Source organism: Diadema antillarum, unplaced genomic scaffold (genome assembly GCF_040938485.1).
Source record: "Diadema antillarum isolate AM-2024a unplaced genomic scaffold, OU_Dant_1.0 scf00000144, whole genome shotgun sequence".
In the NCBI taxonomy this organism is placed as follows: domain Eukaryota; kingdom Metazoa; phylum Echinodermata; class Echinoidea; order Diadematoida; family Diadematidae; genus Diadema; species Diadema antillarum.
Genome location: NW_027271033.1, coordinates 85,358 through 109,621, shown reverse-complemented (window position 1 = coordinate 109,621; position 24,264 = coordinate 85,358). Strand labels below are relative to the sequence as shown.

The 24,264-nt window shown below is 39.6% G+C and overlaps 1 protein-coding gene across 1 annotated transcript in view; it reads left to right on the top strand.

The window, feature by feature from the left end:
• Window positions 1-24,264, top strand: part of LOC139721490 (uncharacterized) — a 175,755-nt gene that overhangs the window by 80,971 nt on the left and 70,520 nt on the right. Inside the window, exons 36-42 of the mRNA XM_071632804.1 lie at window positions 5,279-5,431; window positions 6,098-6,163; window positions 7,369-7,446; window positions 8,188-8,262; window positions 11,619-12,014; window positions 12,892-12,963; window positions 21,652-21,867. Of these exons, the coding sequence (XP_071488905.1) occupies window positions 5,279-5,431; window positions 6,098-6,163; window positions 7,369-7,446; window positions 8,188-8,262; window positions 11,619-12,014; window positions 12,892-12,963; window positions 21,652-21,867 (1,056 nt within the window). The remainder of the gene's footprint in view (window positions 1-5,278; window positions 5,432-6,097; window positions 6,164-7,368; window positions 7,447-8,187; window positions 8,263-11,618; window positions 12,015-12,891; window positions 12,964-21,651; window positions 21,868-24,264) is intronic.

Sequence of the window (24,264 nt, the reverse complement as noted above, 5' to 3'; positions counted from 1 at the left end):
GTTTTGCCTTTGCTAGAGCCAAAATCCGACTCCAGACATAAGATGGGTTGTGCAACCGTGTGATGTTCTCCTGGTTTGGCTTTCAGTTGGAGGCAATATGTAGTAATGAGCACGGCTGCCGTGGTTGGGGAACCAGAGTCTTTTCCCTGTCTCAAGTTTGAACTGTCCGTATGTATGGGACCCGTAGTCATAGACCTGGCCGAGCCCGAAATGGCTTCAGTGTCAGGCATAGAGCTTCTCTCTGAGGCAGACTGGAGAGTAGTAGCCTTCTCACCACTTGTAAGCTCTAACTGGTGAAACATGAGATGTGACATTTCCAACAACCAGAAGCCACAGTAGGGCGATGATAGTCTAGGTCCAAGTCTGATTCAGAATCCAGTTGGACAGAGGCAGCATAACCCAAGAGGCCCGATCGTGGCAAGCTTGGGCTCGATCCTCGGTGTGCCTCTGTAGAGTCATGACCAGGTAAATGGGCTGCTGTGATCCAGATGTTCCTTCCTTTAATACACCAGACCCATATGTTTCATGGTGCCCTGTAGCAGGGTTGTGATTTAATGCCTCCCATATTGTTCAGGTGGGCTACAGCTGTTTTGTTCTTGGTTCTTTTGAGCACATGAGAATCAAACCAAGCCCTGCAGCCAATATTTCAAGATAATTGATTTCATTGTTTTGAGCATACACTCTCTCATGATCATCCCATCTTCCACCAGTTACACAGCTAAATTTAGTGCCACCCCATTCTACCCACCGGTGTCAGTATGGAGCTCTAAAGCTGGTCCATCTTGACTCATGGGTGCTGATTGGCAGAGAATGTTATCAAACTACGAAGTTAATTCTTGTGTAGAAGCTTCGGACATTTCATAGGTCTATTGAAATGCCCTTTACTTGACTTCAGCACAAAAGTTTGTCTCTCTCTAGGCTATGGTAGAAGAGGGGGGCATATTGAATTGCAGGAAAAGCAGCAATCAGTTTCCCAATGACCTGTGTCACCTGTTGTATTGTAAGGCTTTGTTTCCCTAGTACATCTGCATGTACTGCACTGATGTCTTGACATTTCTCAAGAGAGAGCTTTACGGTCAGGTTTTCCGGGATTCCATTGGGAGTCGAACCCGAGACCTCCGGATTGCTAGACCGGTGCTCTACCAACTGAGTTATAGAAAGCCCTAGTTCAGTGTTCGTCCCAGAAACCCTTGTAGTCAGAAGCTATAGCAGTGTGTTTGTGTGTGACACTTGAACACTAGATCAAAAATCAGGAGTATGTCCGCACTTTTGTTGGGGGGGGGGGGGGGCATGTGAAAATATTGGACGCAAATTCTCCTGCCATATGTTGTCGGTCTGTGATTATGCCTTTCGTGGCCTACTTTTTAATTTCAATTTCAGTTTTGTTCTCCTCAGGAGTGCCCACCCTCCAGTGGTAAGGCAGTCTACCTCTGCAAGGTGAAATTTTTGCCATTTGAAATTCAAGTTTGTAACCACTAATTGTCTCAAGTATGAAAGGGTCAGTGGTAATAAGATTCTACTGTTTGCTAACATGCTTCAGTCAACCCCAACGGGCAAGTCTAGTGGAACATCTACATGTTTGTTGTCATAATCTGACTGTGCATTATGAGTAGATTGTCGATCTCTACAACAGCTAGGCCTGCAACTTATCTCTTTGGGTAGTGCAGCTACTTTTTCTGTGACGCCGTGTTTGGCTTGGCTTGGACTGAGTAGCTCTGCCCCTGGTTTTATACCGGAGCAGGGCAAGTCTGTGTGTGGGGGGTTGAAGGTCTGTTTCCCCGCTGAGATCGCTGTTGGCCTTAAAAAAGGCCTAGCTGTATTCCTGCTGTAATCCAGCCAAGCTCTACGATACTGCTTAACCCTAAAAAGACGAGGGGGGGGGGGCCTAAAAGGCCCCCCTCCTCGACATTTCGCGCGATTACTCTGCAACACGCAATGCTCTCGCCGCGATGCTCTATGACTTTTTTTTTCGAGTTTCCCATACTTTGTGACGCCCGGGGGTACGGTTCTGAAGTTACATAACTTTTTGTACATGCATGTGAGGCCGAAAATGGCTCAAAAATGTGATTTTGTGTACAAAGTCAATGCAAATTGACTTTTTTCACATGGTTCATATAAATATGCTTATTTTTACTCTAAATGGCTAAAATTGATTTATTTTAGGAGTACTATGCTTCAAAAAGTGTCTGCCACAAATTTTGTTAAAAAAACAACAAAAACAAAAGGTCGAAAAAACAAGGAAATACATAAGAAATTCATAAAACAATAAAATAGATAAGAAATTGATTTTGATACTGAATTTTTTTTCAAGTACATTTGCTAAGAATGCTACAAAGAATAATTACACCAAAAATGAGCACTTTTGGAGCTTTATTTACTGATTTAGATCAAAGAGTCTGATTTCTCGCATGAATTAGCATCATTAATCAAAATAAAATAAGAGAAGACTATTTTGGAAAATTTAAATACAGTTGAACCTCTCGTATCCGGACAAGTCGGGACCGGGGCTCATCCGGATAAGGGATTTGGCCCTATACGGGAGACTCAATGCTTTATACATGTACATATACATACACATGTACTGATTTAGCCCATTGTAGTACCACATGTAGTAATGTGTATACTGCAACCTTTTCATTGTTACACTCAGTAACAGACCCCAAAATAGAGGTTCGTGTTTGCAAGAATGAAATCATTTTCTTTTATAAATTCTTGGGATGATTTACCTAAATAATTATTAAGAAATGTATCAAGTATATGTAATTCATGTGTGTTTGTGTAGGAGTTGTCAAGGAGTTGGGAATCCCCCTTTCCTCCCGTAAGTATTTAAAAAAAAAAATCATGGCGAGATTGCGTCCGTATAAAGGGAGGCCGGATAAGAGAGGTTCAACTGTATACGATCTTGTAGATTACATCGCACACTACCATTGTGCAAATTTCCGCGGCGATCGCGCGATCCACGGCCGAGATCTTAAGGGGGGCCCTTTAGGCCCCCCCAGTCTTTCAAGCTACCAAAATAGCCCAGTCTTTTTAGGGTTAAGGCTGAAACCACCGCTAGCCTTGTGCTTGTATAGGTGGTATGGCTGATGCGTTGATTACTGCTTAGCTTGTCCTTTAGCAGCATTGAAGGCAGCCCTAGTCTCCTCTTTGAGATCTTTTACACGTTATTCAAGGTCGTCAACAAAGAGGAACTCAGTCACAGGCATTGTAGGTTTGCACAAATGATGTTCGTAGGCAGCATTCATGTTCCTTGCTCAAACAGTTCATTTCATAATTTGCATGACAAAGCAATGCCAATGCGTACTGTTGCACCTCGTTCAGATCAGAAGGTAGAGTTTGTAGGAATGCACTTAGCCTTCAGGCAAGAGATTTCTGGACTTCTGGATTTCATGTCCCTAAAACACATTGTCCCAAATCACTGAGTTTACCTTGGGAATGACTAAGTAGGGGCAGTTGCTTGGGGCTGGGTATTTTGCAGCCGATTCTTCCATTGATTTCTCCTCCAGGCAATGGGAGATGAGGTAATTGGTAGAACTTTCCAGTTCATCATCTATCGGTTTGCCCATGGAGGAGGAAACCACAAACTTTGCAGCTAGAGATAGTACTTGCACTGCTCGCCCCATAGGCTCTGCACGTGCATAGCCAGCAGCTGCTGCAGGAAAATTGCTTTCATCCCCGCTGTACATGTAGTTGCTGCCACCTCTACAATCTGCGGTACATACCGTACCAACACCATGGCCAAAGCGTGATTGGTGTTGTTGAGCATGAGACTTCTGGGTCTCTTGTTTCAATAAATAGCATACTATTAAATCATTGTGGGTTGAGCAAACTCCCTCAGTTTGAGGTGGGGGACCGGTGTTAATCACTTTAAGTGGTATTTCTAGTTTGGAGGGTTTCCCATCACCTGCTTTCCTTTTCGTTCCAGTTATAGGCTGAGCAGGTAAAAACTTACTGTAAAACACGATTTCGCCTCATGAAATTTTCGCAAATTGGAACTGACGGCCATTTCCACGGCATGAAATATTCATGAATTGCTGATGCTTCCTGCTGTACTGGTCAATAATTATGAAACATGCAACAAAACTGAACGCACAACAGAATACATGCGTATTTAAAAAAAAAAAATTAGAGGCGCTCACACTCAGCCTGGCTCAAGCTGTGTGTACCATACACACAGCTTACATACAGTTGAGGGTACTATTACTTATTCACGGTACGTGTAGTGTAGTGTAGTGTAGTAGTAGTTGCTTGGAAAGGGTAAACTGTTCATTCCTCCTGAGCGCACCTTGCATATGTGCACATTGTACTGGAAATAACGTACGCAGTTCTAGTACTTAGCACGGATTTCTCTATTCAGCTCAAACATCGCCACTACGACAGTGGGAGCTGCCCAAGCCAAAACAGCGAGGGCCGGCTATAATATACAAGTCAGCTTACCGTACATTGTACAGTATCATATTGGCTATCGATGCATGCATTGTGATGTGTATGTAGGCAAGAACTTTTGCGTGCATATTAATTTCGCGAATCTTGGCTCTCACGAAATTTGCGAAATTAAAATGCAAGTGAACATTCCTCATCTTACAGTAGGTTCATGAGGCGCAGTGCTTGTTACCCATGGCAGACATATATAGCCGTATGATGTGGGATGCTTGAACTCGTACCGCTCATGACAGACTTAGCCGTATGATGTAGGGTAGGTGGAATCGTGTTGTCCATCAAGCAACTGTGGCATGGAAAAACTGAAAATCACCTAGATAATAGTCCTTGTAAGAACAGTATTATAGTCCAAAATGAGCTATAATAACCAATTATCCCAACTGAGATAAAAAGGTACGATGATGCCAGGTTAAAAAGACAAATTTGACTGGATTCTGAGACTACATAGAGGGAACTTATTCCCTCATTGAACATGCCAAGAAGTAATATCACTGTGCACACTTTGAGTGGGCTCTCACTCTGAGTTCTTGAGAAAACTTGCAAAATAAGATCATTATTTTATATTATCTTTTCTTTAGTAGGTTGTGTCATATGTAAAGCATACATCACCCTGAAACACTTCAGTTTATAACTTGTCCAAATCATGTACTGACCTCAGTGAAGTTATTGTGCTTCAGTTTTCTGCATTTCACCCAGCTGTTGTAAGTCAAATGTGTACTGAATCTCTTTCATATACCGGTGTCATACTCTCTGAGCTCAAATATTTGACATCAGCAGATTATGCATGAGACTGTTTCCATAAAATCTCTTCATTTGCCATCCATATCAATGTCCCTAGCAACGGAAGCAGAAAGAAGACCTGGAGCGTCAGTTGGAGGAAAAAAGGAAGGAAGCAGAGCAAAAGAAGAAGGAGGTTAATGAGAAGAGGAGGAGAGAGGCAGATGAAAAGCTGAGACACAGAGATCTCAACTATAATGTCAGTAATTTGAATGTGAGTGGAAGCTTTGTGTCTTTATTCAAATATTAACCAATGCATAGCTGCAGTAGATTGCACATACCAGCCTCTGTCTGCTGTTTCAATGGCTATGCACTGCATTACTCTTTATCATCTCTTTATCGTTTCTTCTGTAACAAGTAATAATTCCAGAAATGAAAATCAGCTGTTCCCTGTTTACTTAGTATTTCATTATTTCAGATATGAGATTATTAAAAAAAAAAACCTCTTTCCCAAGCTAACAAAGGAAAAAGGAAAACAATATTTGCTGTGTTCCTTCACTAGGGCACTGTGAATTTTACAATGTTGTGTATGCATTGTACTTGTACACATGTAATTCCAGCCTATTATCCGATTGCCTTTGATATACATTGTACTGCAGTTCAAAAAGGCGCTAGAAGTCACCAGGCTGTGTTTTGTGTTGTTTTGTTTTTTGTTTTGTTTTTCAAGATACAGTTGTACTTCTTTCATATGAGATGATAAGGAAATGGGCGGGGGAGTGCAAACTTTACTAATGAAACTGCCACTCTTATTTTTCCTTTGATAAGTTATATTGAAGGAGTAGCAAACTCTGATGTAATGCAAAGCATTGTGTGTATGAAATGGCTAGTAAGCTAAAGCTCCTGAGTGCTACTCTAAGCAGCTCGTATTATTTCTGTTTAGCAACAGCGTGCTTTGTCCCCTCCAATCCCCACACTGAGAGAAAAGAACAGCACTGCAGAACCTCAGGTAAGTTGCAGTTCCATTAGATTTCATTGGTCAGATGATTTTGGTATAATCAGTCAAAGCTGCGTAAGTTGATCTTTATGGGACCGAGGAAAATGAGTCAATGTAGGTGATATTTGACCTCTGCATATGTGGAAGAAAAATTGGGGGTCTATCCCTTGGTCTACTCCCATTTTGTCTAATGCCCATTGAGTCTCAACTCACATGGTCTAATCCTGTTTTGTCTACAACCAGTTCTTCTAATGACCATATAGTCCAATTACCACTTAGCCTCATTACCAGTTTGTCTACATAACACTTGGACAATGCCCATTTCGTCTTATATCCAATTGGTCTATTGCTATTTGGTCTATATACCACATTGTCTAATCACCTGTTTGTCTTATATTTGATTTGTCTTATATGCATTTTGTGACCATGCATCCCAAAACCAACAAAAATTTGTACAGCCTGATTTTACACAAGGACTCAAAAAAGGTGAACCGGATCAAGCTAGTCAATCTAGTCAAGTTTTTCATATTTTCTGATAGAGCAATTCTTCTACGTTATCCTTAAGTTTTGGATAGTAAAACAAATGGGAAATTGTGTTTTTTTAGCAGTTTTTCAATAACACTATTTTTGTGAAATAGTATGCTTAGGTTTGTTTGAGAGGCCCCCTTTCATTTCTTAAAAACCCTTTACTCTTTCTTCAATTTCAACTCTAATACTTTTGTAAAGATGATGCTACTGCTTTGAAAGTGAGTATTAGTCATGGATAGAGTGTGTTGATAAAGCATTCTCAATTTGAGCATATTCTGATAATTCCTTGTGACTTTTTGTTGGCGATGTGATGCAGGGTCACAATACCATCACAATACAATAATTGTGGAACCTTATAGTAATTTTACATTGTCAAGACAAGACTTACATGACAGGAAGACAACACAATGGACAAAAAGGCACTGCAGATCCATTGATCCTGTAGAAAAATATCGAAAAAACAGTGGGACATATGAAAAGGACACAGAAATGTATAGAAATAGATGCAGAAATAACATTAAACAGAGTCGAATCCTAGCCCTGTAGGACCATAAGGGCAAGAAAATAAGTGACAGTGAAAGGGAGACTGTTATGATTGAAGCACCCACCTAGACTGTATCCGAAAGTTATCAATGTATGAATTGCATCTTCTCACAGTGTTTCTGTGATATACTCCTTTTTTCCTTCAGCGTACGGCTTCACCCCCTATTCCAACTCTGCAGAAGAAAGAAGGCACCTCGGGCAGGAGGTCAAAGCAGCCAAGGAAGGTAAGACAGTTTTTAAAATTTACATGACATGGTTATCATCTCTCAGTTTAAAGGTCAAATACACTTTAGTTTGGAGTATTAAGCATACACGGCCCATTATTACAGCTCCAGATAGAAACGTTTTTAACGTTTTGAATAGCAACCTGTTTATGAAACTGGTCAGCGCTATGTAACATAATCACAGTAAAGTTTTATCACAGAGAACTATATCCTCAGGCTGTAGGTGTGAAACCATGCAAACCTGTACCAATATAAAGATACCAATAGTTTGCACCCTATGCTCCCTTTGCATTTTTCCATCTCACTCACCTTCATGTAGATAATAACTTTTGCTGCAAAGTCTATCCCTCTTTTGCTTCCACGGAAATATAATCCACTTCACAACCATTAAATAGGCATACATGTACATGTACCTTATGCATATCAGCCAGGGCACATTCATTTAGAATGTCTGTTAGTATACATAATGTGTCACATGCATTTACAAAATTGAACTTTGCACAATCCATGGACTGAATTTAAATTTCCTTTGTAAATCTAGGCCATTGTGTAAAATAGGTACTGTTCATATATGTCAAACCACTAAAACTTTGGTTACTTTGTACAGTCACAGTGTTTTTCAAAGACATGTATGTTTTTGCAATTCTATTTATGAAGAGTGTGTTAAATGTTGATGACTGACTATGACATTGTGTTCTGTTGATTCCCCTCCCCTTCCTCCATATTCATGCCTGGCCATAGACTTCAAAATCACCTCCCATCCCCACCCATCAAAAGCAAAAAGAGGAAGAAGTGTCACAATCCACAGACCACAAGGTATGATCAAATGAATGCCAAGTCACCAGAGAGTTTCTTCCTTCACAGTATATCTGTCATATATTTTTTTCCTACGAGTGCATCATTACCAACACTCTATCTTTAAGACCATTAGAATGTATTCCTCATTTTCATTCCTGTTGCCTTTGGGGATGTTTCTATTTTATTCTCCTTTATTTATTTTATTTCTTTCATGTAAGACTTGCACATACACAGTAACACTCTTTTAACTGCCAGTTTGAACACAAATTCCACTAACAGTCTAGAAATCCTTCCAGTTATGTAGAATGCTTTTTTTACACTTTGGCATTTTCAGTGCTAAGATGATACCACATAGTTTGTAATCACAAAAGTGCTCCCTTCATCTCCCCAGCTATTTTTTTATTGTTTGCATTCTATTTATATTTGAATTATGAATATATCTTAAATCAATTATTTGATGAATTGATGTTATGACAATTCAATATGTCTCAGCAGTGGTGCTATTTATAAGCTTTAGTGTATATGTGACCTTGCATCACTAGGGCCATAAAAAAAAAGTTTACCAGGTAAGACTTTTCTCTTGGATTAGGCGAGATTGTGAAAGAAGAGATTCTCAGCTTGAAATCTGACGTATTTCTCAGCCAAACAGGGTGTCTATAGCCAAGTGAAATATGTGATTAAAATCTACCCCTAGGAATGTTACCTTGTAGATATGGAGCTTTGAGAAGAATCCAGTGAACCATACTGTCTTGCTCTTGTTTGTGTGAACACCAAAGGGTTCAACAACCTTATGGTAATTGATTTGATGAGATTATCAGAGTATTTTGAAAACCTGGCATGCTCATCTAGCTATTTGTGCTTATCATAAAGGATCAATGCTACTGCATACTATATCTTGTGTACCCTTCCATGTGCCTCACAGACAAAAAATAAACTAAGACATCAGACAGAAGAAACATGGGTGTAAAAAATAATAAACACCCAAGAGAACATGTTTCTCCTTTCACTCTGGCAACTTTCAAATTCAAATGTAAAGAATTCCCAAGAATTGAATTCTACAAAATCGCACAATGAAAAAATCCTACCAAGAAATGAACATTGTTCAACCAAAATGTCACCTCAGCTCCTTACCTATCAGGATTAGCATGGTTAACTTTTGTGGCTACTCTGATGCACAGTCATGTATACTGTGGTACATGCACAGTTGCATCAGTTTTGCAGTGGTTCTTATTATGAAGTTTTTTTGTTTTTGTTTTTTGTGGGTTGGTTTTTTTTTTTTTTGGTAGAATATCAGGCTGCATGCTTGAATGCACATTGTATCCATGCATGTGGTGTTGCATCAAAATGTGTGTGTACTGCTATGTGTTTAATTTCCAATAGAGTTTGAAGGTGTTTACTTGTTGTTTGTTCACAAGTTTATCTGCTTTTTTGTGTTGAAAGGGAAGACTTTCCTTCATAAACATTGTCTCCATTAGGCAGGTGCACCAACACTTCATTGTGAGATTAGCAGTGGTGTTCCTGCTTTGTTCTTTTTTTTAAACTACTCTGACTGAATACACTGCATTGTATTACAATGTACTTTCATGATGGTGCTAGTATACAAATAATGCACAGGTGGGAGTGCATTAGTGGAGATGCAGTGCACTATGTACAATCATGATGAAATATGCACTAGACCCAACCAAATGCATGTTTAATGTTATTGTTAATACCCGAGAGTGTGCTGCATCTCCACTATCATCACAAACTTAAACCTGTACTTTATTTGTTTTATAATTTGAGTCTATGAACTGTTTCTATTTAACTCCTTGGAAAATACCAGTCAGCTACATGTGGAACTTACTCAAAAGCCAAGATGTTCAAAGAAATGTTCCAAATGCACTGAACACAATTGTTTACAGTAAAAAGTAACTAGTCTTTATTCAGCCTCTGGCATTATCTGTGTAAAGTCAAATGCCTGCCCATACTGTCGTTGAGTCGTGACAGTGCTCTCCCTACTTCTGAAAAACGAAATTACAATGATTATCTTCTGTTCTATCATAAACATGGTGACAGGAAGCAAAGAAAATCAATCAGAGTATACACTTGTGTATATGGAGCCTGAAATTAATCTACTGTGAAACAAATCGCCCCAATGATAAATGCTGCTGAACTCTTTTACCAAAAATAATCTCTTTTTATCGAAAAAGCGAAAAATTTGTCAGACTATTTAATTAGTAGATAGTTACATTAAAATGAGGAACTTTAGATGATTTATGCTTATCTATCTCCCAAATTTAGTGATATGTGAAGCAAAATTTCAAAATGATTGCCAGCTGGAATGAAATGAGGTGTGTGCAAGCACATGGAAACATGTGCTTACCTTTTCCATGTGCATACATTTTATCCTTTACCGTGCATGAATTCAGACTAGCAGTGCCCAGGGCAATCCACATGAATTATTGATTAAGCATTCATGTGCCTGGGAGCGCGAGACTGACGCCTAGTCAACAGGTGGTTCAGGCATGTCCATTGTTAAGGGCCATTGTCAGCACACACTCACATACACATCATTGGTTCCTGTGCAACGTTCAATTTTTGTACAGAGGGTTAAAATTTGACCAAAATCCGAAACCTTACTTTAAAATCAATCTTAGATTTAATGAAACTAATTTATGCTTTCACATTCAAATCACCTCTGACAAAATTGTACACTATTCAGCTATTACTCATATCAATGACAGTTTTATCGGATGAATAGTTGTTGAACTATTAATGATCAAAAGTGGGAAATGTTTTTTGAAACACTTAGTACATACAGCCGCGTAGTGCTGAGCAGACTTGTGTTTGGCTGCATACTATCTGTGTCTTGTGCTCTATACATACATGTTGTATACGCCAAAAGAACTAAAATAAGCTTTGCCCTACATCCCCCTGCTACATGCTATCGCTGTGTGGACAATAAAGGCGTAGGCGGGCTTTAAGTGTTGTGATAGAGGTCACGACTATGCACTTTACCAAAAATTTCACATTATCATGTGATGCAATGTTATATTTGACCTATTTACCATGATTATATGTACAATATGTCTTTCTTATCCTTCCTTTTCCAAAAAAAAAAAAAAAAAAAATATATATATATATATATATATATATTCCCTAAGCTGGCATCATATTATTTATTCAGCAACTTTGACTACATTTTTGCTTGTCAGCTTTCAATAATGAATTCAGCCCAGTGTTATATTGACTATACAATGTATCTCATTCCATTTGTACTGTTTTTATTTGTCTTGCTCTTTCATTCCAATCTATTTCTACTACCTGTCCTTCTTTGCATGCATTCCATTAATGCCTGGGTAATGTGATTATTCCAACCAAAACTATAAATGAAGGATGATGGGGGAAAGAGTAAAAAATCTTCTCGACGCGAATCCAGCAAGAATCCTGCCAGGAAGCACCGCAGTAGACGAAAGCAATCCACAGCAGAAGATGACATTATGTCTGACCTCTCCTTTGCTGATACTGTAGACAAGTCTGTCTCCGATAAATCTGTCTCAGACAAGTCAAGTACACATAAGTCGGGCTCTGATAAGGCCCGTATTTTCCCCCCTAAAGACATCCCTAAAAAGCATGCTGAACTGGATCCCCTTGACAAGCTTCGCAACCCCCCTGAAAGTCCTGAGGCATCTAACCACCCCAGAGTGATACCAGAGGAAAATGCACGGTTAAGTCCCATGGAAAAACTAAGGACACATCCCTTAGAAGCAGGAAAAGAACAGAACAAGAAAGCAAGTGAAGGACTGTTGACAGGTGGCCTGAGTGTGAGTGAAAATGATCTCGAGCAGGTTGTGCCATTCCATCTCCTTATACCAGCATTTTTTCAGAGATGCTTCTCCGATACTCTACTCTTTTCTATAAGATCTTACAATAGGAATCAGCTTAAATCTACTGCAGTGATTGGGAAATGAGTGTCGCTTTATCATTTCAGAATTATTTGAGAATATTGGCAATCAGAACAGTCATCAGAAAAGCCATTCATGAAAGGAGCAAGTGTTACGCTCGTCTTGTCTTCATTCTCAATGCTGTTACAAGCAAAGCAATAAAATAATGCACATGTTTATAGTATTCAGTAACACATCCAAAACTCATAATTGGTGTTGGCAAATACTCAGTATGCTGATGCGAGACAAAAGCTCTTGGTGTAATTCTGATTTTTAAACCCTGATCACTTGCAAGAAAACCATGTGTAACAATGCTGAAGTATCTTTTTGTAAATTTCATTTGAAAGATTTATGTCATACAAGGGAGGTGGGCTCTTTCCACCTCCCTGGTCATGAATTACAGTCATCTGATTTTTTTTATTGAAGGCACAAAAAACATCATGGAAGGGAAGACTTTATTGTCTTTCAGTTTACCACAATTCTGGTATGCTCCTTTCAATCAAAAACATAGCATTGTGCCTGATATTCAAGAATCAATTATAAATGAATAACCAACAACAACACTGGTAGTGGCATACTGGTAACATATATTTACACAGGATGGAAGTACAAGACACTTTTTATCAGGCCTCGTCCACTCTTACTATGTACAAATGTATAGCTTTTGAGTAATGTACCACTTACAAACTTGTAACCAGATTTCTTATACTCTGTCTTAATCCAGGGCTCTTTCCTTGACTCTGGTTTGTTTCCAGAGAGCAAAGGTAACTTTGAGGTTGCCTTTACAAAACAACGTGTAAGTTGGTCCCAAATAGTTGACTTTAGTATTGAAAGTTCGACTAACCAGTGGCACATACCCCTCCCCCTCGTGTGGTCAGTTTTTACCTCGTCTCTCCACTAGTAATCTAAACTTTGTATGTTATTTTCTTAATATATTTGCAGTGCTATCTTGAAAGTGTTACAATGTAACATTCAGTAAATGTCACATATTTAAGCACTGTAAACCTATACTGTCCTTGAATATCCTATGAGTAAGCAAGCCCTTCGTAGTAACAAGAATTGTTTTTCTGTACATGAACATTGCTCATGTGTACCCAACTGTTTCCACACCTGCCATGTGGGTGTCATGCCTTAGACCCCGTTTACAGTGCGAGGCTCGGCCGCGGCTCGGCCGCAGCTCGGCCCAGCCCCGCTTCAGTGTAAACGCGCAAAAGGCCAAATGCGAGGCCAAAATTGGCCTCACATTTGGCCTCGCTCTGGAGGTGGTCTCCTTTTCTCAGTGTAAACGTAAACTGGGCCAAATGCGCGGCCAATTTTAGTCTGGCTTCCAAACCCTCTGCCTGTACTATTTCGCTGTTCAGGATATTAATCCCCTCAATGTCGAAAACTAGTATAGTTTAAGATGGTTTTGTCCTGCAAAGGATTTTTTCCTTCGGCAAAGGCCTTTGCCAGAACGGCGACTTCATCGCCACGGAATTCATTTGACAAAGGGTCTGAAAACCAGACAATACCAAATTGCATTTGTTTACAAGCAGAGCGCCACTACGACAACATATTGAAAGGTTTGAATTAAAAGCGTGGCCGAGCCCGGCAGTGTAAACAGACAAAATTGTGGGGCCCGGCCTCGCAATTGAGGCTGGGCTCGGTCGCGGCTCGGCCCAGCCCCGCACTGCATTACACGGGGTGTTATTGGCAAAATACTTTACGCACTTGTCATCAACATGTCATTCATGCAATATCATACGCATAATTTATGAGTTGTGAGTGCATAGGGCACGAATATCGCACGAGGCGCGAGATAAGCCACTGGTCTATTCAACAAGGTGTGTAGCGCCGCGTTGAATAGACCAGTGGCGAATCTCGCGCCGAGTGCGATATTCCGTGCCCCAATGCACGAACAAGATCATAAATTATTCGTTTTATACAACACCTTGTCCACAATCACAATACTAAATTAGTGTCCGCCAACTCAGGAAGGCCCAAAAATAAATGTAACAATTAGGCCGAGAATTGTAAACCACCCAGTGTACTGCTTTCAAACACTCGTCATGATTCGACCACACAGTCACAGGAATCACAAACTCTGCAGGGTCTATACCCATTCTACACTAACATTAGATCGAGTTAGGCCTGACTGGTAAAGGCCGATCTGAGATATCGGTAGATCTAGTAGTAGGTCTAGACTTTGTCTATTTCCAAAAATGATTTTGTATAAAAACACAGAAAAATAATCAAATTACGGTTTCTCAACTTGAAATGAAGTCTTGATTTTTTGATCATTGTGGTCCACATAGCACATCAGAGTCAAATTAAAACACAGCCGTAGGTAAGGCCGCAGAGGTAAAGTAGCTGCCCGTATGTGCGTACACGTTAACGTTGCAGTACTCCACCACGCCTGGTCTGTGTGAGACGTACCGGGCAGCGCAGCCGGCCAGCACGTAGTTTGCTGGCGCTTTGCTAGTGTGAGCGGCAGCGGCCGTGCATTAGTAGCCCCCCGCGAAGCCGTGCTATATTACCTTCGAGCCGTGCAATAGGCCCATTCCTGTCACTCTCAGAGTTTGATAGATATTTTCTATTGAATGTCATGTGACATGTTCTTGGCCAATCACAATTCGACATCATTCTAAGGTGTTGTATAAATCTTGCTATCATCATGACCGTTACATTGTTCTCTTATATGCAGATAAGGCATGTTTCAAGAATGTTGTCAGGAGTACAGACAGATACTAGCCATGTTCAGACGTATTTCTAGTTGGAGTAAAAATTCATGGCACGGTAATTAATATTCAAATTAATGCATATCCTACCACGACCCTTGTGTCCACACGACAGTCGTGGGAAGTAACTCCGACCAATTTATGTGCGAGGGTCGGTGTAACTTCCGGAAGTGGTACCGCCGCGCACGTCGACCATGCGATTGTTTTATACCAGTGGCATTTTTCTTCTCCATTCTTGTTGATGGAAATTTCTGTATGAGCACTAGCTTCTTCGTCGCAATCGACTAGGTTAAAATTGCATGTGTATTCGCAAAATGTCAACATTGCGATTTGACCCAGGAAGTTTTACCTAGGTCGTAAGGTATGTAAGTTCATAGAGACTCTGAGGGCTTGTCCGCATGGGCAATTTACTCCGACCGGCTAGTCGTGGTAATGAGATACTCCTGAGAAAACTCAGGAGTATCTCGTTTGGAGGAAGAGGTCGTGGTAAGTTTCTCCGATCGGAGGAAGTTACCACGACCTTGTGCGGATGTGCACTACTCCAACCTATCCTCCAAAGTTACTCCGACCAAGCTTCCTCCAACCCTTCCTCCGAAGTTACTCCGACCAAAACTGCCTCCATCTGAACACGGCTATAGTGAAACATGGAAACTGCATATGATGAACACAATAAACTTTTCAATTTCGTGAAACTATTAGACAATGATTCATGATTCTAAGTGATTTGATGATGCACTCAATATAATGATATTCTTTATATAGGATGATAACCTTCATAGAAATTGTCCATAATGATAGAATTTGATAAAAGTAGCATTGGATAGGGAATGCATGTTATCTAAAGCCTTCTTGAGATAGTAATGCAGTTTACTGCACCAACTAATTACAACTCTAATTGTGTACTCTAACATCTAACCTTAATTATCTGCATTCTGCAATAATAGTGTTGACATGGTTTTGTTAACACACTGCCGTTCTTTGTGTCATGTAATACATTTACCCTATGCAAAGGACAAAGGAGTGATATACATTTTTATGTACATGTAGATATTGATGAAACAAATAATCAGGAAAATCTGAGAATTTTTATACCTTCAACAAAAACACTTCATTCAATTACTGTCAGTTCTCATCTTGTGAAATATTACTTGCCAACATACTCGGGTCTCAAATCATTGATTTAATTTCGGATAGGTATAAGGTCATGGTTCATCGAAAAGTAAGTGTGATATGCAATGCCAAGCAAGACCCGGTTTACGGTGAGTGAAAAGGCCAAAGGCGGTACCAAAATTGGCCACGCATTTGGCCAAGCTCTGGAGGTAGTCTTGTGGCCGCAGCTCAGCCTCGGCTGAGCCCGGCCTTTTCTCACTGTAATGCAAACTGGGCCAAATGAGGTACCAAATTGTGACCGGCGCGCTCCCAATAATAGTCGATTGTTTACAAGCAGAGCGCCGCTCCGACAAAACATTGAAATGTTTGAACTTAAAGTCAGGCTCAGCCCAGCCCTGGGGGGCGTTTCATCAACGACTTCGTCGGAGGTTTTCACCGACAAATGTGCATGTTGTTATGGTGGCTGCTAGGCCCCTGCCTGGGGAAGCAGAAAAAAGTAAGGTCACGTTTTGCAGGCATTCTCATGTTAAATTCAGACAGAAAGGTGATTCATTATCGAGTTCTAGTTCAAAACGATGCTCCGATGTTCATTATGTTATACGTTTCATTAGCATTCAGACACATAAATCCATTGTATAGCTTTACTGTATTGGTATGATTTTCATGCCTCTGCCACAAAGTGCCATGGAGGCATTATGTTTTTGGGTTGTCCTACTACAATGTATCTATCTTTCCGTCCATCTGTCCTTCCGCCATTTGTATCCGATTTTGTGGACAGCATAAGTTAAGGAGCCATTTGAGATATCCATATGAGACTAATTGGCACACATATGTTTGAGAAGATGAAGCTGTGCCTTTGAACTTGTGGATTCACATGCTCAAGGTTGAATGTCATATTAAAATTCTTTCAATTTCACTCTTTTCTGTGGGGTCAAGGGTCAAAGGTTAGGTGGAAATGCTAAAATGTAACTTTTTGTCCTTTCTTATATCTCAGAACTGACTCAAGGTATGTCCTTGAAACTTATGTATGCATGTACTACCCAACAACAATTCTCTCGAGAATTTTTGGGTATGTGAGCAGTGACCAAGGGTCAAAGGTCGGGTTGGAATGCTAAAATCCTACTATTTAATGCTGAAATTACAATATTTTCTCTATGCCTTTGAGATTGCTTAATGTATACACTCATAAATCAAACTACAATTGTAGGTACAGCTTGTATATACAGTTAGACCTGTCTTTTGACCTGTCTATAATGATCACCCATCCATAACGACCACATAATTCCCCCACAACCAGTTTATGTTCTGAATTGCTTTTTTCGCACTTTGCACTTCAGGTTTGATATGTGGCACGCTCGTTGGCAAATATTCATTTAAGACTAACAAACTTGTGACTAAAAATGTGCAATTATTTTTTTTTATCTTACTAATTTTTATGCCTCCGCCATGAAGTGGTGCTGGAGGCATTATGTTTTCGGGTTGTCCATCCGTCCATACGTACGTCCGTCCGCCTTCGTTTACGCGATAACTTGAGAAATATTGACTGGAATTGTACCAAACTTGGTCCAAGTATAAAGTATGATGATGCAATTACTTGAATAGATTTTGGGTGAAATCGGCCAAAGGTCAAAGGTCAAGGTCAAATCATGAAATTGTATCCGTTTACGCGATAACTCAAATCTAGATAGAGCAAATTTCACCAAACTTTGGTGAAGGTTTGATTTAGGGGTCATGGGTCAATAGTCAGGGAGTCATAGGTCAAGGTCAACTCCTCAAAATTTTACTGTTTCCCTCATATACTAGTATATGCAATGCTTGTATTATTAGTTTTAAAACTTAGTACTTGTATATACATGCATTACCTAATGGAGATTCTCTGGGAAATTTCCAGCCAGAAGGTCAAAGGTTAAGGATCAAAGGTCAGGTTTTAATGAAAAAAAAAATCTATTTTGTACTGTAATTACACTCTTTCTTCATACCTTAAAAATTACTCACTGCATAAACTTATAACAGGGTCGGTCAGAAGTCAAGTAAAAATCCTCAATTCCCCAAATATGTGTACCTGCACTCTTAGACAATTATAGCAAACCCAGTTTGAGGAAAGTGAACATTCAAAACATTTCTGACAAACCTGTCATATCAATATTTTGCCAGTTATGTGAAACTGTCATCACACATTGTGAAGACATTGTACTATACACCTATTGGGAGAATCATGCATTATGGCGGAGGCATCAGTTGCCATAGCGACATTTCTAGTTTTCTGTATCTTTAATGAGAAAATTTTGAAAAAATATAGGATTTTATACAGTCAATAATGGAAATAGAACTTGGAGAATTGTTGATTGATTTTTAAGGCATTTAGAGCGTCTTCACTTGAGCGACTGGGTATATAGCCACGGATAAGCTCATGTACAAGCGCCCTTCCTGTATGGAAGGGAAAAGAAACATTAGCACAATCAACTCAAAAACATCATGAAAGAAATCACATGAGCAGGTTTAAAATCTGTTTATTCAAATAACGTTATACACTTTGTCGTGAAATAAAACAATGCTCACAGATAAATGTATAATTAAACAGTGATGGTAGTGGGAGTTTCAAATTATGTAATAGATGGATTCGAATGGTCGCCTCTGTCAAACCTGTCTATAAAGACCACTTTCAGCATTTCCCGTGAGCATTCTTTATAGAAAGGTTTAACTGTACATGCTTGATAACACAATTATTCTATAGGGACAGAAATTTGCCATAGGTTCAAGGGTCAAGTGAAAATGTTAGAATGTCACTAAATATTTTATCCCATATTCTGAAAATACCATAACTCAAAGTATTATCATAAAAAATTGTAGATTAACAGTTTTCATGTGAAGAAGTTATGGATCATGGGGTCATAGGGAAATGGTTAAAGGTCCAGTGAAAATGCTCAAATTTCCAAGTGCATGCTCTCTGAAATGATTTAGCTATCCATATAAAACCTGGTTGAAGGAATATTAACACTCAACCCTTTTTTGGTTGTGCCAAACTTTCAGACATGTCATTTCAAGTTTTTGCCAGTCATGTGAATCTGTCATCTCACATTTAACATGTTTACTGTAGACATATTGGGAGGACCATTTCAATAGATGGTGGAGGCATACCAGTTGCCTTAGCAGCATTTCTAGTTTTGTGTCTGAATGTTCCATCTTAATCCTTGAACCTCCCTGGTATTTCAGTCAGCTGCAAAATGAGCACAAGGGATATTTCACACCAATGCAAACCTTCATATATTGTGGGTTGGTTTCCAAACTGATGATACTCTCATTGAGTGAGTAAAAGGAATTCCACTGGGCCAAAAGATCATAGTTAGTGTCAGTAAACTGGGTTGTGGCAATCAATGCTCAGCAGACTTTGTTCCAATGAGCCATCTCCTGCTGTGAATATCATGTTCCCTTGAACCTTGAAGAAGTAATCCCTGTTGCAGCTTTTCGTAGGAAGCTATGCTGGGATACTTCAGTGCCTGTTAATATGCAACAACCTAATGTAATACAGGGCTGCCAACTGTCACGCATTGAGCATGAGACTCACATGATTCAACCAATTTTGACTGTCTCACTCTGATAAATGAGATCTCACGCTAAACCCCCAAAATGGAATGTACATGACTACAAAAATAAATATATCATTCTCTAAATTCTCTGATATTCCGAATATTGATATGCCCAAGCCCCAAATTTTGAGATTTTCCCGCGCGGATGTAAAGCTTAACCAATGATAATCGTTTTCGGTTCGCACGCAAAGAGGAGGTATTGGATTGCGATTGGTTTCTACCTATACCACGTGAGCGTAGCTTGTACTTTTGGCAAATTACAGTACATGTATGGCTATGATGTGTGCTTTACATCGCTTTACATACACTGACTGTGTACGTACGTACGTACGTACAGCCGCACAGCAGGCCGCCAGGCGCTAGCCAGGAGGTCGCTCCACTCCCTCGCAGTGTCTCACGCCAAACTCTTACTCAAGGTTGGCAGCCCTGGTAATATTTTGTGTTCCAAACATTCACTTGTAGTTGGCAAGTAAATCCACTCTTACTGTGTAGTGTCTTGATCATGCTTCGTTTCATGTTTATCTCTAAGCTATCGATGTTGGGCCGTATGCATAAAAAGTGACAATTGCTTGTGCCAGCCTTTTGCTCAAATCCGTATGCATAAAAATAAGCACTTGCTTGCAAGCAAAAGCTTTAGCTAGCAAAAATTAGCAATTTAAGCATCATGTTTATGTTCATAAAGAAAAGGTCAAAGTTGTGCAGGAGTATAATAAATGAACAAGAATTCAGAAACTTTTTTGTTTCAACCAGGGGAATGTCCTTTGGTTAGCACACAAATTGTGATGAGAAACAGGGAAAGTATATATATCAATGTCTGACATCATTATGTGGAGAGCCATATCAGGGCAATTACCCCCTGAGGACAATTACCCCTCAGCTAAATACTGGTTAGTGATAAGGTTAGAGTAAAGATTAGGGTTAGGGTTAGGTTTAGGGTATAGAGTTTGGGTTAGGGTTATGGTTAGGATTAGGTTCAGGATTGGGATTAGGGTTAGGGGAAGGGTAAGGGTCTGGGGTAATTACCCAGGGGGTAATTGTCCTAGACCAGTGGAGAGCATGGAGTCTTCTCTCTATGTCTGATCTTGCAGATTGGGACTGTACCAAGCAACAGTTGGGAGAGGTGATGGGAATTGGCCAGTATAATTATTGTGCATGTCCGTGTGTGCATTTATAAATGTGATTTTATGTTTCTATGGTAGGAAATGTTTCCGCACACACACACACATTCAAATACAGCATATCAAACCTGCCTTTGTTATAGTGTTTGTCCCGTTCGTTGAAATTGCAAGCAAAATGTTTGAGCACAAGCAAAAGGTTATAATAATAATAATAATAGTGAGGCTCTTATAAAGCGCACATTTCTACCTAAAAAAGGATACTCAAGGCGCTATAGAACAGAGTACACATTGTGTCACGTTACAGCAGTATCACAGAAAATAATAAGACAATAAACCAACAAACGATAGGCCTATTATACGTACACATACTACAGTATACATACAGGTATACCATATTGTCAATTTAAATTGAAAATATATGTCTTGAGATTCTTTTTGAAACCATCAATGGAAGATGCTTCTCTAAGAGATTTTGGTAGGCCATTCCATAGTTTTATGCATATGGATTTATAAGTGATTGCTTGAACTTGATCCTTGGATTGACAAGATTGTGCTTGTGCTTAAAGCACAATTGCTCAATTGCTTGCAAGCAATTGCTACTTTTTATGCATACAGCCCATTGATTGTTAACTTTGTGTGTATTCACAACATAACTCTTTCGTGCTTGAAGTAAGCTAATGCACAGATGTTGCATACAAGTTACCTTGTCAGCCAGTATTTATCCTCATCATTTGTTTACTAGCATCACAAAAATTACTGTTTCTGTGTGGATTGGTTGTTGTTTTTTTGTTAGTGTGTATGTGTGTGTATGCGTGTCTGTGTTTGTTCTGTGTTGGTTGCTGTTGAGCATTTATTGTGTCCTTATTCTTAGCAAGTACTTCATTTTTTCAAGGTGGTAATTTCAAAGATCTAATGTAAGTCTTGATCCTTCCCCCTGCATCGACACTTGAAGTATTTGGTGGATTGGCTGAGGGAGATTGATCCTGACCTGGTGATTTATGCTGCAACACTTGCCGAGAATGGTTACAAGACCTGGAACACTATACGACGCCTGAAGCGTAGCACACTCCTAGAGCTGTGTCCAGATATCAAACATGGCCACTTAGAAGCCATACTCCATGAGGTGAACCGTGCCCAGACACCAGCCCAGAGAAAGGTACCTAGGGGTGTTGGTGTCAGTAGGACAGGATCATGAAAACATGAATGGCGTCCACAAGAGCGCGGACAAGACGAGGAAAGCAAATTCCGTGATTTTGCATTCATTTGGCAAGTTCTTGTTCTTGAAAGAGTCCTCTCACTGTCTTTAAACATGTCCAGGCGTTTCCGCACCTTCAGGAGAGAGAAAAATTTCCTCATCCAAATTATGATTGAGACCAAAATTTGGATGTGGAAATGAACTTTCTGACACCTTCTGCAACTTGTTGTGTGGACATCATGACATTCTGCCTTTCCGTAACACTTTTGCCCTTTCTGTAAATGCTCCTGACAGAACCCTGCGGTGCAGGAAGCTTTGCAAATGAAAGTGGAAGACACCCGAAACGGCTCAAAACCCACAAAAGTAGAACTACATGTAGGTCAACATAACTTTTTCATTGTCATACTTAATTAGCTGGTTATTTCAAAATATTTAAAGCTCTAAGCATGAAAAAATATTCAACTTGTTGGAATTGGGTCATCCTAACCCATTTAAAAATTGATTGAAATAAGGGTACACTGTAGGAGATGCAGCTTCATTAATAAAAAAGAGAGAAAAGCGAATTTGAAGATTCTGATCACTTAGGCATGCTCTGCAGAAGCATCAAAGGAAATATGTGGTTTTTCACAGTGAAAGAAGTGCATGTCAAAAAAAAAAATATATATATTTATATATATATATATGTGTGTGTGTATACAAATATATATATATATATATATATATATATATATATATATATATATATATATATATGTGTGTGTGTGTGTGTGTATACAAGTATATATGGTCCAGAAATTCTGCTTATTTCTCAATCTCGGGTTTGTTTCAATTTTAATAGGAGGATTGGTACAGGAAAGAAAATTCTCCCAGATTAGACAAACTTCAAACATTTGACAACGTTCTAACATTTGAGTCGTCACCAGAAATGACAGATTTTTGTCAATCCATTGAGGGCCAGGACTAGTGCTAGCTCAGCATCTCTCTGTATTTGAAGCAATGAGGCAAGATGAAGTCCGGCTGGTGTGACCTCCATGAAGGCTAGCAGTCATATAAGAAAAATTGAAATTTGGTGCCAAATTTTACAAACTAGCATTTTTTTCTTTATATTGTCTGCATATCTGACTTAAGTAGTCGGAAAGTCATCCTGATTGTCCTAGTTCACTATTTTACCACTCCTTGTGTGATCCTAGATGCATCCTTGCTGTCCAGCTATGATCAGCATATTTTGAAGCATTTCGTGCCTTTTCTGAATGATTCCTATTACACTCCTAGGAATGTCTAGAGTCAGTCTGCAGAGATTTCTAATAATGTCCCAGGACATAGGCCAGTTCACATGTTTTTTCTGTGTTTGACATGGAAAGAAAGCCAAAATGACAGATTTTGCTTCCGCAACGCTTCATAGTCTTGTCGGGGCTCTAGTGGACGTCAATCATAAGAGAGGGTTGAAGAAACAAGAGCAGTATGTAGGGCTTATATACCAGGTGTAATGAATCTATTACATGATCAATGAAACTTTCTGAGGAGAACTGAGGATCTAAGGAGATTGGTGTATTGCATGTGCACTTCATAATAGTGAGAGAGGATGGAATCCAGAGATGCATGCATTGAGTTTCTCCAGTATTGGTGCTTTGTATAACAACAATTTACCAGCCATCAAACTGACTAAGCATTCAGTACAGTATGATGGCTTTTGCACTTGGAGTACCTGCCAGATGTATTCCTGTTTTTAAGTCGCACTTGATTTCCAAGTTTCATTGTTCCTCATGTCGCAGAGTTCAACATGAGCTGTCATGTAAATCAATTTTAGAGAGTCCCTACAATTTATTTACTCTATTTTTGTTGGTACCATATCTGACAAGTTCTTCCCTATCCTTTTTTATTTCTTAACTTGTATTTGTTCCATGCATTCCCAGCGACTGGAAGAGGAGCAGCAAAGAGAACTGAAGGTGCTTTTTCGTTTGCAATTTCCCCTCCTTTTCTCTTTTTGTATGATTAGGGCCTAGTCATACTCACTGATTAGATGTTATCTTACTGAAGCTAAAGAGGTATGTACAAGTTCTAACAGTGTCTTGTTTGTTTCTGAGGCCTCATTTCAGCTCTCAAAAGCAAACCAAAGTGAACAAAACCATGCCATACCATGCCAGATTTAGAGCGTTTATGCACTCTGTGGAGAAAACATACCACATGAGTTATTTTGGGACTCAAGTCAGAAGGGTTACCCATTTTGTAGCAACAGGATCATGCACCTGGTGCATTTATGCTACTCAGGTAAATGACAGACATTCCTAACAAAGAGAATAACTCTTTGTACAATTGTATTATGGTGTAGTGTGTGTTACACAAATTCTTTTGGAGCACATCAGAAAATGG